This window comes from Jaculus jaculus, chromosome X (genome assembly GCF_020740685.1).
Source record: "Jaculus jaculus isolate mJacJac1 chromosome X, mJacJac1.mat.Y.cur, whole genome shotgun sequence".
Taxonomy (NCBI): domain Eukaryota; kingdom Metazoa; phylum Chordata; class Mammalia; order Rodentia; family Dipodidae; genus Jaculus; species Jaculus jaculus.
Genome location: NC_059125.1, coordinates 121,181,218 through 121,198,240, shown reverse-complemented (window position 1 = coordinate 121,198,240; position 17,023 = coordinate 121,181,218). Strand labels below are relative to the sequence as shown.

General features: G+C 36.2%; 1 protein-coding gene across 2 annotated transcripts in view; it reads left to right on the top strand.

Annotated features, from left to right (window-relative positions):
• The window catches only part of Tenm1 (teneurin transmembrane protein 1), an 850,812-nt gene that overhangs the window by 306,588 nt on the left and 527,201 nt on the right, over positions 1-17,023 (top strand). For both annotated transcript variants that reach the window (XM_004653940.2, XM_045140035.1), the window contains one exon: positions 16,000-16,260. In XM_004653940.2, coding sequence (XP_004653997.1) covers positions 16,000-16,260 — 261 coding nt within the window. The remainder of the gene's footprint in view (positions 1-15,999; positions 16,261-17,023) is intronic.

Genomic DNA, 17,023 nt, shown 5'->3' with positions numbered 1-17,023 from the left:
ATATCACTGCTGTTTTCAGTAAGTCAAAGTGACATGATGATAGTGAAGGGAATCCATAAGAATTAGGAAGTGTAAAAATCCATTAACTTCACATAAGAGCAATGAGCTAATATGTTCTAATAGCATAAGAGTCTCTTTTCATTCCGTCTGTGACAGAGGAAATGCCCATTGTCTCCTGGCTGCCATATCCTTCAAAGTACTTTGGCGACTGGCTGTGAAAATCCAGATGGAAACAGCAGCAAACTGAATGAAACCTGGGAGGCAAGAAGTAGGAAGTACTAGCATCAGCCACATGCACATTGCACAAATGAGAGCTGGGTTGTGAATTTGAATGTCCTACTTATAACTTCATATGCTGCATGAGGTGATTAGGACTCAGTGTTAAAGTTGTCCTGCAGTAGCTTGATCATTTTGTATCTGTGAAGCTTTGGACAATTTTATTTAATTTCTTTTTGAGCCTCAGTTGCTTTATTTGAAAAAAATAGGGATAATAATAACTTGTCTCATTGGGCATACTGGAATGATTAAATGAAATAACATATGCTTCAGGGCCTGGTACATAAAAATTCAGAACATGCATTTGGATTTACTTTCTACTTTTTTTAATAAGGAAAATTGCATTTTCCTTCATAGCTTAACCTCCATCTATTTATGTCTAAGACTGTGCAATGTGTGTTTTAAAATGAGAGCTACTTGTCCAAGTTGTTATCTAAAACATCGTGCTTATTTATTTACAAGTAAATTTCTTGGTAACTGAGGTAGATGAGTTTTCCCCTTTCCAAAGCTAATGAAGAATTACCTTTGTTTCTAAACAGAAATTTATAATGGTAAGCTTATAACATAAGATCCACTGTCAAAATAATTTTATTTGTTAATATCTACTATGCTTTAAAACGAAGTCTAAACTGACACTGATTATAAGAGTGTTTAATATTGAAGGATATAATAGCTAGATCATACAGCAAGTTTATGTTTAACCAATTCCTCCCTGACTATGCGCACGTACCTCCCCCAAACATATTCCCATTGATGATATGTAGATTGGAAAGGTTGTTGATATAGTATACCTCATCTGTACTGAATTAATTATAACCTCTTCTCTATTCTTGTTTGAAACAACTAGTATGCATATGACTGAATTGGATAGCCAGGATTATGGGAGAAATCCACTGCCATGTAATAAAACAAAGAGACTTAGCATGTTAGAATGAAAAGGGATGAATGTTTTCATTGATATTATTAAATTCACTTAATTTGTCATGGCACTTTGTCATTGAGCCCAGATTGATCCATGAATCCTTGGTCACAGTTAGGATTAAACTCAATTTGTTGAGATTGTTGCATCAGTCTATACCAGTGAAAACTTCCACGATTTCAGGACACAGAGTTTAAGCTCTTCAGATTCATTAGAGTAAAAGCAAACTGGAGGGCTGGAGAGATGGCTTAGTGGTTAAGATGCTTACCTTGGAAGCTTAAGGACCCATATTTGAATCCCCAGTACCCATGTAAGGCAGATGCACAAGTTGGCAGTGCCCCTGCATACACATTCTCTCTCTCTCTCATAAATAAATAATTTTTTTTTTTTAAAAGTAAACTAGGGCCCATGTTGAGAGACATCTGGCATTTCCCTCATTCATGGCAGTTTGTGAACACAGATTGATTATTCTTCCCTGTCAAGCTTGTTGTATTGTTTCATTGCTCCTAGTGTTCTACTGAGACATTTAATTAGGCAAACAGAAAATATTCTTGTCTTCCCCCTGTATTTTCTAAATCATTTTGTTGGAGTATAATTAACTTATAGCAAATTGTACATATTTGAGGTATGCAATTTGGTAAATTTAGCATATATGCATACTCATCACCAAAATCATCAGAGTGAAGGTAAAGACTGCTCCTGCCCCTTTATCACACTTTTCTATCCTCATTGTCTTTCTGTTCTGTCCCCAGTGATTACTTTATGTTTTCTAGAGTTTCATGGAATTATAAGCATGCAGCATGGAGACAGATTGTCTGCCTTCTTTTTAAATTTTAGTTTCTTTCCTTTTTTTTAGATCGTGTCTCATTATGTAGCTCAGCCTATCTTCAAACACATGATCTTTTGCTTCTCCCTCAAAGTAATAGGGCTACATGAATACAGAAGCATATTTTTTCATATTTATCTTTATTGTTTTCTGAGTAAAAAAAAAAAATGTTTCTTTTGTATGTCTCAGTAGTATTCCACTGACTAGATACACATTACTTTGAATGTCTTCTGTTTACAGCCTTTTGAGTTTGTTCTAAGTTTTAACTCTTTCAAATAAGTCTGCTGGAACATTCAATACAGATTACTGTGTAGACATGCAATTGCATTTTTCTTTGTAAATATTTAGGAGTGAAACAGTAAGATATCATATTATACATAAGTTGCCTTAACAGAACAGGAAGATCTAATTAGTCTTAAACCAAACCTAACAAAGCTTAATAGGAAGAATAAAATAGATAAAATTATTGCCAATTAATTTACTCATGTTTTACTACTAACTTCAATTGTGTGTGGGATACATATATGTGAATACACACACATACACAGATTATACTCTTTTATTGCCTCTCTACTCTGCCTATTATCCTGAGGCCCTTCTCAGTGGGGTTATGGGATTCACTTTCACTGTGGAGTGAAGAAGGCCTCAGTCATTCTCAATGGTTTAATGCGGGTACCATGCCTCAACGTATTCCCACCCACACTGTGGCTCTTACAATCTTTCCATACCCTCTTGTGCAATGTTCCCTGTATCATGGCAGGCCTGTTGGCAGTCAAATTTAGTGGGGAGTTCTCTGTTTTGTTGCTTTGATAGGTTTTGCTTGATCACTGTGTCTGCCACCATCACCCTGGAGCTGGTTGTCAGATTAGCAGTAAGTAAGTGTTCATTGGCCACTTTCACTGCATGTTATTCTGGGCACTGGAAGAGGTTGTAAGTCTTGTGGTGGGCAGTTGGTTATCTTCTTATATTATCACAGTGTATCTCAACTCTCCTCCATTTTCTCAGCCATCTGTAAAATAAAGCAGATTCTCCAGCCAGAAGTGGGAGTGACTTAGGTTAAAGTGAGTATGAAAGGTTATTTGAGAGATTTGTGGAGTGCAAGCCCATAGAGCAGTGGAAGCCTCTTTGAAGTATGAGTTTCCTGACTATGGAAATCTAGCATGGTTTTCAATACCAAGTATGAGTTCTCTCCTACTCATCAGACCTCAAATCCAATCAGAGAACAGTTGGTTACCCACAGAGGCTGTGTACTACTATTGCACAAGTGTTTACTTCTTGTCCAGCTGGTTGATTTTATGGTAAGGAGGGTCCCCTGCCTATTTATGGTTTGGTGACCATTTTTTTCCAGACACTCCGAAAGTGCTTCCCAGCACTATGAAGGCTATCAAGGAGGTAACTAGTTTCCATTCTGGTTCCAGCATGGTATTCCAATATCCTGTGAGCCTCACCTGTGGTGTCTTCAGAAAAAGAGTCTTACCTTTTAGGTCTGGCAGGTAATCAAGTGTTTTGGCAATGGCCTACATTGTTTGGGGGACCTTATGGGCATCACTAGTCAACATCTGTAGGGGGCAACCCAACTCTGGGCCCGGAATTACCAGCCAGAATCCATGGTTTTAAGGTTAAAAGTTTTCCACCTTCTGTCTGGACTGCCTCCTCTATATTGGGGGTAATATCTCATAGAATGCAAGTCAGAATTAGGATTTCTATGGAAATTATTTATGTTATCTTTACTTTGGACAATTTACTTCCCACCCTCCATACCTCTTATCCCTCCAAAACCACCCATATCCTCAATATTCTACCCTACCCTAATTTGCCATGTAACTTTTCCTCTCCTCTTACCCTAGTTCTTCACTCTACTGGTTTCATTCTATATTTCTGTCTATATTTCCTGTGCTGACTACCATTTGAACTCATCTGTAATTGATTCCAGTTAGAAATGGCAAAATAGAGAGTACATAAAGCATTTGCCTTTATGTTCCTGTATGACCTCACAATTTTTTTTACCTAGCTCCATAAATTTACCTGCATTTGTTTTATTAATTAGCTTTGTACTCAGCAAATACAGTCAATTTGGTACCATTATTAGGATCAGCCATTAACTACCCCCTCCCCTTATTGAGGTATATAGGTCATGCATTCTGGAGTTATCCCACAGTTATGGGTAGGATAGATATCTGCATATCATGACCCAACATGTGGCTCTGACATTCTTTCTGCCCCCTCTTCCACAAAATTTCCCTGAGCCATGTTGGATTCATTTTTGGTCTGCTTCAGTGATGGGGTGTTGGGGACATCTGGGCCTCTGGCTCTCTGATTTGGTAGGAGTTGAATTTTCTCTGTGTTGATCTCCTTCACCCTTGTGCTGGTACCCAGTTCAAGAAGAAAACAGCACCCTTGCTTGTTTCACCAATTGTTCTTAGTTTCAGCCGGGGCCCTTTTGAGGTATGATGGGGTGACTCTCTCCTTAGGATCTATATCTATCTGAAAAAGAGAAGCAGATTCTCCAATGGAGAGTAAGTTGGCACCAGACAAGTGAGATAACCCTTACTTTTTTATACAGAATTTAATAGGTGTAGGCCCTCTTGTAGCCCCCGATTGGTGGTAGCTTGATAGTGGAGAGTGGGCTTATGTTTGGACATGATTCTGACTTGTTTCCCAGCTCCAGCTATAGGTCCCGTATCACTGACAGGATCAGTTAGCCAAATCAAGAGCAGTTGGTTCCCCACCATGGCTGTGTGCCACTATTGCACTTGTGTGAGCATCACAACAGATTATTTGCTGCTAAGTAGGTGAGACCATGAGTTGCTTGGACAGATATTGGTCATTTCCCCCAGTCGCCCATGTAGCACCCTCTAGCACTAGACACGCTGACTGTCTGGGGACTGACTCTCTTCCAGCTTCCAGCCATGCCATTCCATTTTACATGTCAACCACATAAGGTGTCTTCAGCAGTAGGGGCTTACCACTAACCTTTGGTGGGTCATCAAGTACTCTGAATGAAATCTGTCTTTCTTTTAGGAAACCTTGTAGGTAACTCTGATCAAAAGTTCATTGTGGATGATAGCCACATGCTTGTATTGGGAGTTACAGGTCAGTGTCCACTAAAAAGAGGAGAAAAAAAAATAGCTAATATAAAAGAGGTAGAGAGAAGAGAGATAGGGTGAGAGAGAGGCTTAGAAGATTAAGGTCAGTCTTCATCATACCCTCTCCAGTGTCTCGTGGGTCAGGTATTCCCTCTAAGGGCCTGGTGAGGGTTCAGACATTTGGTCTGCCTTTTAGGACATAGAATTTTATGGTACCATTGTCGTTTGGGTCTAGATTTGTGTTTCCCACCACCCCTTCCTCTCCCCTCCCTCCCCACCCATCCTTTTGTCTAGCTTGCTGGGTATGTAAGGTAATTTGGGTAGATTCAGGTTAGGTGCTATAGATAAGTGAGACTATGTGGTGATCTTTTTGTGTGTGTGACTGAGTAAGTTCACTGAGAATAATCTGTTCCAGGTTCAACCATTTTTCCTCAAATTTCATTGTGTCATTTTTTCTTACTGCTGTATAGAATTCCCTGTGTAGATATACCACATCTTAATTATCCATTATTCTAGTGATGGACATCTGGGTGGATTCCAGCTCTTAGCTATTATGAATTGAGCTGCTACAAACATGGTTGAGCAAGTTTCTCTGGCCTGTGGTTTGAAGGTTTAAGGTAGATGGCCAGTAAGGGAATAACTGGGTCTGTTTGTATCTCTATAGTCAGCTTTTTCAGGAGTCTCCAGATTGCTTTCTAAGGTGGTTGTACCATGGTACATTTCCAAAAACAGTGGATGAGTGTTCCTACTTCTCCACATACTTTCCAGCATTTTTCATTTGATATTTTGATGTTTGCTGTCCTTACTAGGGTAAGGTGGAATCTCATTGTTGTTTTAAGTTTCTTTTCCCTAATGATTAAGGATGATGAACATTTTCTTAAGTGTTTGGTTGCCATGTGTATTTCTTCTTTCCTTACTGATGTGTAGAATTCCATTGTGCACCACATCTTAATTATCTCTTCTTCCATTGATGGGCATGTGGGCTGATTCCAGTTTCCAATTACTGTGCATAGAGCAGCCCCAAACATGGATGAGCAAGTATCTCTGTAGTAATAAGTGAGTCTTTCGGGTATATGCCCATAAGTAGTATTGTTGGATCAAATCTTAGTAAAGACTATTTTGTTTCCTATCTCATATTCAAAAGTTGTTCTCTTTATTCCTTTCAGACCATCTTCCTCCATTCTCAGGTGATTCCTTCCATCCACATGTGGTTGAAGTGCATGGGAATATTTAGTCAAACACTCTACAGATTGCTGGAGTTCCTTTTGTTGTAACTCTTTTCTGAGTTACTCTGTTATGCCAACCCTAGTTTAATTGCCCTTCCTCATACACCTTTGTGCTGTATCCTTATCCTGAGGCCTGGAAATTTTGCAAGAAGTAAACTGGAACAACACTATGATTTCTTTTTTATTGTTCTGCATATCTCAAATATCACTGTATTATGTTATATATTATGCAATGTCTCAAAACTATTATTCTATATATTTCATATTTTTATTATTATTTTAGGAGTAAAGGGAACATAATTCCTATCAAGCCATTTTGTCTAGAAATGGAAGCCTTCTCTAAAGTATGATGTTCTCTTATAAATATAAGTGAAATTTAAAACTTCATGATGATTGTCCAAAAATAATTTAATTAACCTTTACCTACTTAGAATATTTCTTTTTCTTTCTTTGAATTCATGAAAACAGAAGCTCTCCAATTTATACAGACTCTCAACAGGACACTGAAAAAACTCATTGCAATAGCAATGTGTTGTATATGTCATGAAACTGATTGATGATAAAAGCAAAAGAAATTTCTACTCAACTTGGTCTAAAAGCTATGTTTTACTAAGGCTTGGTGAATAGTTTCAGTGAAAGCCTTTAAGTCCTACACTCTTGGGGATATTTCTAAAAAGTTTTCCTAGGGAATGATTTCCGAGCTCATTAAGACAAATAACATGCTGACAAAAGCTGCCTTTGAGAGACTGTTTCATTTGAAAGCTATCCAGGATACTTTCTTTACACTAATCTAATATCAGTATAAATTGTTATTTCTTCCTATATTTCGTAAACAATGGAATAGTATCTTTTGCCAAATTGGTAAAGCTTCTATTATTTGGAACACATAGACAGCTTAACAAAATTGCAACTTGAAATTGGTTTGTTAAGTACAACCATTTCATATGTGTGATAATTTTATACAACATATTACAACTTTCAAGGAGTTTTGTATTTGCTTTTGATTTTGATTTCTTGATATTTACTAATAAATTTTGCCTAGATTTTTTCTAGGAAATAGGCTGATTTAAACCCTTTTCAAATGTATATTGTTCAGTAGAGATCATCTAAAACATTTAAGTCAAGAGTTTTGATTTTATTGCATGTATTTAAGTGTACATATGAGGTTTTTATACACTTATCTTTTTTATAGACATACTGAAGTGAGTACTATAATCAAGCAAATTAAAATGGCTCATTAACCCATTTAATTATTATGTGTGTATTTGTGAATTTATGTATGCATGTACGTATGTGTGTATGTGTGCATGTATATATTCGTGTGTGTGTGTGTGTGTTGTAGTCACTATTACCACATCCCTGGCCTTTAAGCCTGCTTCTAGGTCTATGAGTTCATACTCGATAAGAGAAAATGAAATAAAATGTAGAGAGAAATTTTATACATGATTTGTTTTACAGCTTTGGCTAAAACTTGGGAGAGATATATTCTTCATGTGTCTTCATTGTGCCTATAGCATTATTACTATATATAGAAAATGTGAAACAAAAGCCAAGAAATATGCATATATAGATTTCTTTGTGGGACCTAGTTAAGGAAACTGGGAGATCTTCCTTTTGAAAGATAAGTTTTTCTTCTGACATAGAGAGTTTTATAGGTGGCATATTTTCACTCCCAGCATGGTCTTTACTAAATGAAATCCAATTCCTAGGGTCCCTGGCAAAATATAAGTGCCTAACATCTAGTTTTTTTTTATGACAAATCACCAGCATACAGTTTTCAACATTGTGACAGATCAAAAATTTAGAACATACTGTACTATAGAAGGCGCAGGTCTAATTCAGAAGATAACATGTAGAAGAAAATGAAATCATATGCAAAATTATATGGTAAGAATTATATGTGTGATACAGAAAGGTAAAATTATAGAGGAAAAGTTAAAGAATGCTTTGTGAGGATACTGAGATAGGGTGAATTACAGACAATAGATTATTGAAAATGCAAAGGAGAGTCTTTTAAGTGCTTGGCATGGTATGTTTAAAGCCACAGAGGCAAAAATAACAACTATTTCTGAAAGATGTTAAGAATAATCCTTCAGTCAAGCGGAATGGATTTTATTCAGTAGTTTTTCATGGACATTGACTCAGGTGCAGAGTTCCATGTTGGCATCTTCCTCATTCCTCACAACATAAATGCTACCAGAGCAGTGTAGACTATTTCAGAATTCGTATTATTGTCCTTGATATGAGTATATGTGAAGCACTCACCATGTTTTTAATGGTTGTTTAACTCCTTAGCTCATTAGCCTCACTCCTCTAGATGGAATTGTACAGGAGATTAATGTAGTTGAAAATTTCAGATATACACACAACACATTGAGCAAACAGCTTCATATGCTTAGCGAGCATAATGGAAATATACAAGTATACCTGGAAGACCACAGTGGGCAATAAGGATGCATGCTCCAAAGTGTTATGAATAGCCAGAAAATTGGACCAACATGTGTAAGAAATGAGAAATTTTTAGGGCCATTGAACACTATGCATTTGCAGTGTTCAGTAGCCCTGAAAATTTCTCATTTAGGCCAGGAAGACCCTGTCTTGTTTGAGATGTTGAAATAAAGGCAACATGCACAGATTCTCATTGATCTAAATTTCTGCCATAGTCCAGGACCTACCACCATCTTTTCTGATCCTTGATTATTTTTACAGACTCTTTTCACAAAGATTGTATAGCAGGCATCCCTCGTTTTCCCTGCCCTGGCACCAGCTATCTATTTTAGCCTTCTAACAAGTTCTTCTATCTTATGTAAATATATTCTAACTGTAGTTGAACTCTACAGTAAAAACTAGCTCAAAGAAATAGTAATTAGTTAATCAAAATTAAATTTCCTTTATTTCCTAAGATTGATGAATGATATTTTAGTCTGTCACTGTAATGGAACTGTGTTTTTTTTTTTTTCTTCCAAGTTCCTATTTCATCATGTTTTCTTTTGACTCTGTACTACCATATCTAATGTTGGTCATTTTTATAGATAAGCAATTCAGTTAACAGTTTTTGTTTTTTGTTTTTTGTTTTTTTTACATAAACATGCCATTTAACTATGTTCTGGGATGTTGTCAGGTATCCAGTATTAGCTGGTTGCAAAAGATAAATTTTAATACTTTTTTGTTTGATCTCTGCTGTCATACTTTTCATACTTTTCAGTATACAAGCAGACAGATAAATCTTGAAAATTAAACAAGGTATAATTGATATGTCCTGAGTGCTGAGTGCACTTGGAAACATGAGAAGATTAGACTTCAGAAACTTAGTTATTTTTGTGGAATTTCTCTGATAACCACAACCTCAATCCTGTGCATTGGGAGCAGAAATTCCTCTCAGTCCTATGTCCTAGAAAAGGGTGTTGAGCCCTCAACAAAAGTATAAATCAGGTTTTGACTTATTATATTGATACTATTAGGAAAATTAAAAGGGAACTTTGCAAAGGACACGACAGGGTCCTTCTAATTCTTCTCCCTGCCTAGTAAGGCAGTTTACATTTAATAAAGCCCTTTCATGAAGGGAAGAGGAAATGAAATTGGATTAATCTTTTAAACGTAAGAAAAATCAAAGAAGACTGTTTTAGTTTGGATGTCTTAAGTTGAAATTGAGTGGGAGTTCAACAAAGCTGTGTTGAAGTAACTTACACGAACTGATTTGTTTGAAAATTTGACATCATTTTCTTTTCAAAGCCCTCAAACTGAGAAATACAAAATGGTATCCAATAGCGAAAATGATTTGTCTCCTATCTAGGGGGCTAATATCTTTCTTTCATTGTATTTCTTGCTGAAGACTGTAATAATCCACTGTACTTTACCCTGAAGTGAGTAATAGATGATTAAATGATCAGTAATGCTTATTGATTGTGTGGATTTTTACTCATGCTATACAGCCCCACTTTCAAGAGTAATGAGTGTGCACGGATAGTTATATGTTTGATAAGAAGAATAGCTTCAGTTTTTTGTGTTTAATATTTAATAGGGAGAGAATGGCATGCTAGAGCTTCTAGCTACCACAAATGAACTCCAGAGTCATGTTCCACCTTGTGCATCTGGCTTATGTAGGTCCTGTGGAATTGAACCTGGTTCCTCAGACTTCACAGGCAAATGCCTTAACTGCTAACGCATCTGTCCTGCACCTAAATACTATATTAATAATTGTGTAATGTGTGGTAGTTACCTGAGCTGTATCAATACTTTAATATAGCAAGTAATCATGTAGTTACAACACAGAACCTACATAAGCCAGATGCACAAGGTGGAACATACCTCTGGAGTTCATTTGTGGTAGCTAGAAGCCCTAGCATGCCCATTCTCTCCCTATTTAAATTCATTTCATGCAGCCATAAATTTCTTCTTTTTACCTATTATGAATAAATGTCCAGTAAACAACCTTGTACATTTGTTTGTAAACCAAAGTTTTAAATTTTTGAGTGATTAATGCCCAGGATCTCAGCTACTATCCTAGTATGTCTGACTTTAACATTTTAGGAAACTGCTCAACTATTTTCCAAAGTGCTGTATCATTCTTTCTTGAAACTGGTTTGTAAGAATTGACCTTGCTCCAGATCCTTATTAAAACTTGATGTGGAGAGATTTTTTTTTAATTCATTCTAGTGGTTATGCAGTGGCATTGTACTGTGCTTTTACTTTGTGTTTTCCTGGTAATTAAGCATGCTGAGCATCTTTTCATATGTTTGTTGGTCATTTTTATATAATTTATTATGAAGTTTCTCATTAAATCTATTGTGCATTTAAAAAATTGTACTTCAATTATTTTATATCATATTTGGTCTCATCAAAGACAGCAAAGCAATTTTTTCCTTAGGAAAAAAAATGGGATTATGTTTGTGAGTCTATAAAATATTTACTTGACCACATCTATACTGTTCATTCTTGATACATAGGTTCTCATGCTATGAGTCTATCCATTTTATCCTTATATAGACTAAGTTTGTACATAAATTTTTCTTGTGGATAGGTTTTTTTGTAACAACCAATCTATAATAAATTCAGGTGAACTTTATCCTTTCTAGGGAATATGTAGCATTTTACGTAACAAGGTCATATTTGCAAGGCTAAAATACAACTACTTAAGGTGCCATGTAAGTGCCTGATAGATAATGCATCTGATGGGAATTTTAAGCATAACCAAGACTTTTCTGTATTTAAGAAAATATTTTACAAGAACATTGATTTCCAAGAGAGGGGAGTGAGAGAGTTCAGTGAATATCATTTACAATAATAAGTAAAACCTCTCTCACTCTCTTTTTTGCCACTTGGAGATTGACACAGAGAACACTCAACTCCTACCAAACCAGATATCCAGAGACACAGAGGCTCCCAAGACCTCATCACTGAAGCAGACTCAGGCTCAGGGAAATTTTGTGGAAGAGGGGGTGGAAAGAATGTCAGAGCCACACGTTGTGTCATGATATGCAGAGACATGTCCTCCTACCCATAGCTGAGGGCTAACTCCACAATGCATGACCCATATACCTCAACAAGGAGGGGCCAAGGGGAGGGGGTAAGATAGAGAGGAGGCTAACAATAGTACCAACTTGATTATACTCACTGAGTACAAAACTAATTAATAATAAAAACCGAGCAGTCAATACCTTACTTGGATTATTTTCTGAATACAATTTGACAGTGAAGTATACATTTATCTGAATTTACTTAATTAGAGAATTTGTAATTAAGTCTTTTATTTCAAAGCACCATATAGTTCAAATAAAAATTGGTTATCTTGAGCAATTTTTGACCATATTACATGACAGAAGGGAATGAATGTATGTCTATGCTGTTTCTTATACAATGAGAAAAATCTCTGTAACAAAAAGGAAATCTGCTAATATCTGTCAGTGTTCCATTAAAAATAATCTTATCCTGGGCTGGAGAGATGGCTTAGCGGTTAAGTGCTTGCCTGTGAAGCCTAAGGACCCCGGTTCAAGGCTCGGTTCCCCAGGTCCCACGTTAGCCAGATGCACAAGGGGGCGCACGCGTCTGGAGTTCGTTTGCAGTGGCTGGAAGCCCTGGCGCGCCCATTCTCTCTCTCCCTCTATCTGTCTTTCTTTCTGTGTCTGTCGCCCTCAAATAAATAAATAAATAAATAAATAAATAAATAAAAATAATCTTATCCTAGTGTTTCCTTAATATAGAATGACAAATGATTGTCTATTTATTTTATTTGCTCATCCTTTTCCAACAAATCCCATGGCTCAATTGCTCATATCAAAATCTTTTCAAAGTCACATAATATGTAGTACCATTGTCTGAGTAAAACTGGAACTGAAACTGAAACTTTTTCAAAATATATTTTTTATGTTTCGAAGAAATAGGAGAGAGAGGAAGAAAGGGGGGGGGAGAGAATGGGGAAAATACCGGGTGGCCTCATGCTTCTACAAATGAACTACAGAAACATGTGCTACTTTATTCATCTTGCTCCTCCACCTGGGTAATAGGAAATTGAAACCCAGACAACAGGCTTTGAAAGTAAGCACTTTTAACCTGTGAGCCATCTCCTCAGCCATGGATGTGAATTCCTAAATGAGTTCTCTGAATCCATGAAAAATAAATGTAGGTTCTTCATAGAAAGTCAAAACAAATATTTTATTCATTGTATCTCCATACAGAATTTGAACTAGTGTTTTCAAAATCTGTTTTAATGCCATGAAAATGATGTGCCCTCACTATCCCTTTATACTGGCTCCCATTGACTTCAGACATATTTCTATGGCAGCAGTTTTCAAACTGTGTTTCTTAACAGCAATATGGGCCTCCCATAGGAAATCATTTGAACTGCAATTTATCTGGTTCAGCTGTATCAGAAATTGAAGCTAGTTAATTGTGGGTGGAATGGATAAAAGAATAGGATACAAAAATCTGTTTCGTGTGTGTGTGTGTGATCTCTGTGACTATATGATGTGTATGAGAAGACAAGCTCATTATACAGAATGCAAAGGGAGATCAGAAGACTACCACAGATATTGGGTCTTGCCTTCCATTGTCTTGTGGCAGAGTATCTTGTCATTTACAACTTTACTTACCAGGCTAGCTCATCCACAGGTGGATTCCAGGAGTTCTCCTTCCTCTGCTTCCCTCCTGTTTTGCTCAAGGATGGCAATCCTATATGCTCACTACTCTCAGGCTTTACATGGTTTATAGGGAAATGTGGGTTCAAGTTATGCTTGCACAAGCATTTTATACCCACTGAGCCATCTCCCTAGCCCAGAAATCTAAGTTTTAACAAGACTTCCATGTGACTTTGAAGAAAGAAACTTAGAGGGGAAGTGGAAGGAATTGGGAGTCTAAGCCTACATAAAATTCTTTCTTACTATTTCCAACATGACAGGTACATTACCAGGCTGTTGTAGTAACTATGTCATTATAATGTTGGATGATTAAAAACTCTGGTATTGAGAACATGAATAATAACTGATCCCAATATTCTAAATCTCTAACATGTATATTAGGCAAAATGGATTTTTACTTTCAGCCTTATGACACAAAAAGCAGGATTTAATAAGGTTATATATTTGACAAGTAATACCTTGGTTATCTTTTGAACATCATTTCTTTGGAATTTAAATAAATGTTCATAAAAAAGTAGAATTACTCCTAAATACTTTCATCACCAGAATCACAATATAACCTATTCAGAAGTGATTTATAACTATGAAAGTTTATTTTAATTGTATTTTCCTAACACATAATAGTAGATTTATTTATATACAATTTCTGCTTCAAAAACCATGGTGATGCTGGGTGTGGTGGCGCATGCTTTAATCCCAGCACTCAGGCAGGCATAGGTAGGAGAATCACTGTGGGTTCGAGGCCACCCTGAGACTACATAGTGAATTCCAGGTTGGCCTGAGCTGGAGACCCTACCTCGAAAAACAAAAACAAAACAAAACCAACAAACAAAAAAGTATGGTGCTAGTGGCTCTTTAATAAGTATGAAACATTGACATGTTTGGCAAATTTTGTCATAGAAATAGTCATTATAATAAATAAATTCATGTTCTGTATTTCTCTAGTACATGTTGGATCTTAGGTCCAACATTTTCTGTATTCAAAGATTAAATTCATGTTAAAGTTTGCATTTTATCGTTAGGTGCTACGGATTACATGCACTCAGTTAAGCTTCTTCCTGGCCAAATGACATACTCTGTCTCTAATGTCAGTCTGAAAAATCCTATATAGTGTACAACATCCCAAGATTACCTTATCTAAGTACTACATGGACATTTCAAATCATATGTCTTGGCATGTGGTCATTTTTCATTAACTTATTAGGGATTGTTAAAGCACCTTTCCTTCATTTTGACACTTTTCTATAATTGAATGTAAAATTGACTGTATGACTGAATGCCAGATATTTGTGCAGTATGTTGATGCGGCTTCATTGGTATTATGCAGAAACCATTCCCATGTGAATATTCCAGGGGGGGGAAAATGTTATCTGATGTGAACATGGAAAAATGGCATCTGTACTCTGCATTTTATTTTTATCAACTATTAGAAGAGAAACTTTTGTTATATTATTTTTAAGATTCTGAATGTTTTGGCTTCTAAAATTTGGGAGTCAAAAGAGAAAATCCAAATCATGAAATACCACTATGTTGTACTATATACCTATTTTGTATGTATTTGCTAAAACAATTAATAAAACAGAATAAGTTACATATAGTAGGTCTTATACCCTTTGGAGACAGTGGAAAATAACAATATTGTGTACTCATAATTCTAGAGACTAACATATTTTAAGAAAAATACTTTGGAACTTAATATTTTCTTTTGGAATTTTAATTCTGATTTGTTTGCTTTTATGCTGATTGCATGCTTAGAAAAGCAAGTGGTTTTTACTATTTTCAGTATAAATGTGCTGTATGGATCATGAAATTCTTCCTTGAAGTGTCTTTTAGAGGAAATACTATATATTTTACACTCATCTGTACTCACTTTATTATGTTTTGTGCTGTAAAAAAATATTGAGCTCTATGCTATTTTGCATGCTTTCTCCAGAACTTTGTAAAAATCAACAGAATAATTTTTCAAACTCAGAAGTACAAAATAAGCATAGAACCCTAGTGTAGTAGACAACCTCACATTTCTGGTATGAACTTCCAAACCAGCACAGTTAAGCAGGAATGAAAAATTTACTTGATGTTTACAGATCCAGGGAAAGTTCCATAATTGCAGAAGAGGCTGTCCTGCTTTCACAGGTCGAAACAGTGAGAAAGCCCCAGAAGTTACACCAGCACCATAAGCAAGCACATTTAGGAACTCCAGGAAAAATGCAGGCACTTTGCATATCTTTAGACTGGAACTCCAAATCCACCCCCACCTTAGGTCTAGACCCTAGGATGCACCCACAGTGACATATCCTCCAGCCAGGTGGCTGCAGATGTAATTTACAAACTTTAATAAAATCCTGGATATACTGGGGGCCATCCATTCCAACTACCACACCTAGCTATCATAAATGAAAGGTGAGAATTTTAAATTTGCACAAAACCTTATAATTACTAGCAAATGAGAAAGGGAGGTGTGAGGAAAAGATGCAGAATTTAATGATTCTCTTTGAACTTCTAAATTTTTCTGTCTGACTTGGTTTCTTTTCAGAGATGGAATTCTGTGAAACACCTCACACTCTGTGCTCTGGCTACCAGACAGACATGCACAGTGTTTCTCGGCATGGTTACCAGCTAGAGATGGGATCTGATGTGGACACAGAGACTGAAGGTGCTGCATCACCTGACCATGCACTGAGAATGTGGATACGAGGAATGAAGTCAGAACACAGTTCCTGTCTTTCTAGCAGGGCCAACTCTGCATTGTCCTTGACTGACACTGACCATGAACGGAAGTCTGATGGTGAAAATGGTAATAAACCTACTTCTACAGTTTAAATAAAATGCGCGAGGATGGCTTTTCCCCTTGCCTTTGTTTTTCTTTCCTCTATCTATCCATCTGTATTTAATATGCAGAATATAAGTACAAGTTATCAGTATCACATGGACAAGGCCTGTACCTAAGTATCTGGTAAATAGACACATTTATTTATAATGATAGGCAAAATGTTCATTTCTAGGAAAACCCCAGGAGAATTAATTTCATGTAGTCAGCAATACTGTGCATAGCTTATTCATTACTCACCTTTTATTTTCATCCTTATTCTCCAGCACAATGGCAGTGGGATTTATTATAGGAAGAACTCATTTCATGTATTTGGCTTTATATCAGTGTATGAACAATGGGATATACAATAATTTAGCAAGCATTTTCTGTATGCACTCTCTATTTTGATTCAGCTTAACCTGTTAAGAGTATAACCAGATTCAAATCAACCAAGTTTCCAGAATGCATGACCCATATACCTCAACAAGGAGGGACCAGGGGGAGGGAATAGGACATGGATGATCCTAACAATGGTACCAAATTGACTGTATTTGCTGAGTACAAAACTAATTAATAAAAAAAACTTAACTAAGTTAGATGGAAATAATTTGAAAAACATAAAGTGAATTAACACCATTCATAGTTAAGTAATAAATACTTAAAAATTATCATTGTATTTTTATTATATATTATTTTCTTACAACTTTTAGAAAAAGAAAAGTATTTATTTATTTGGAGGGTAGGGGTA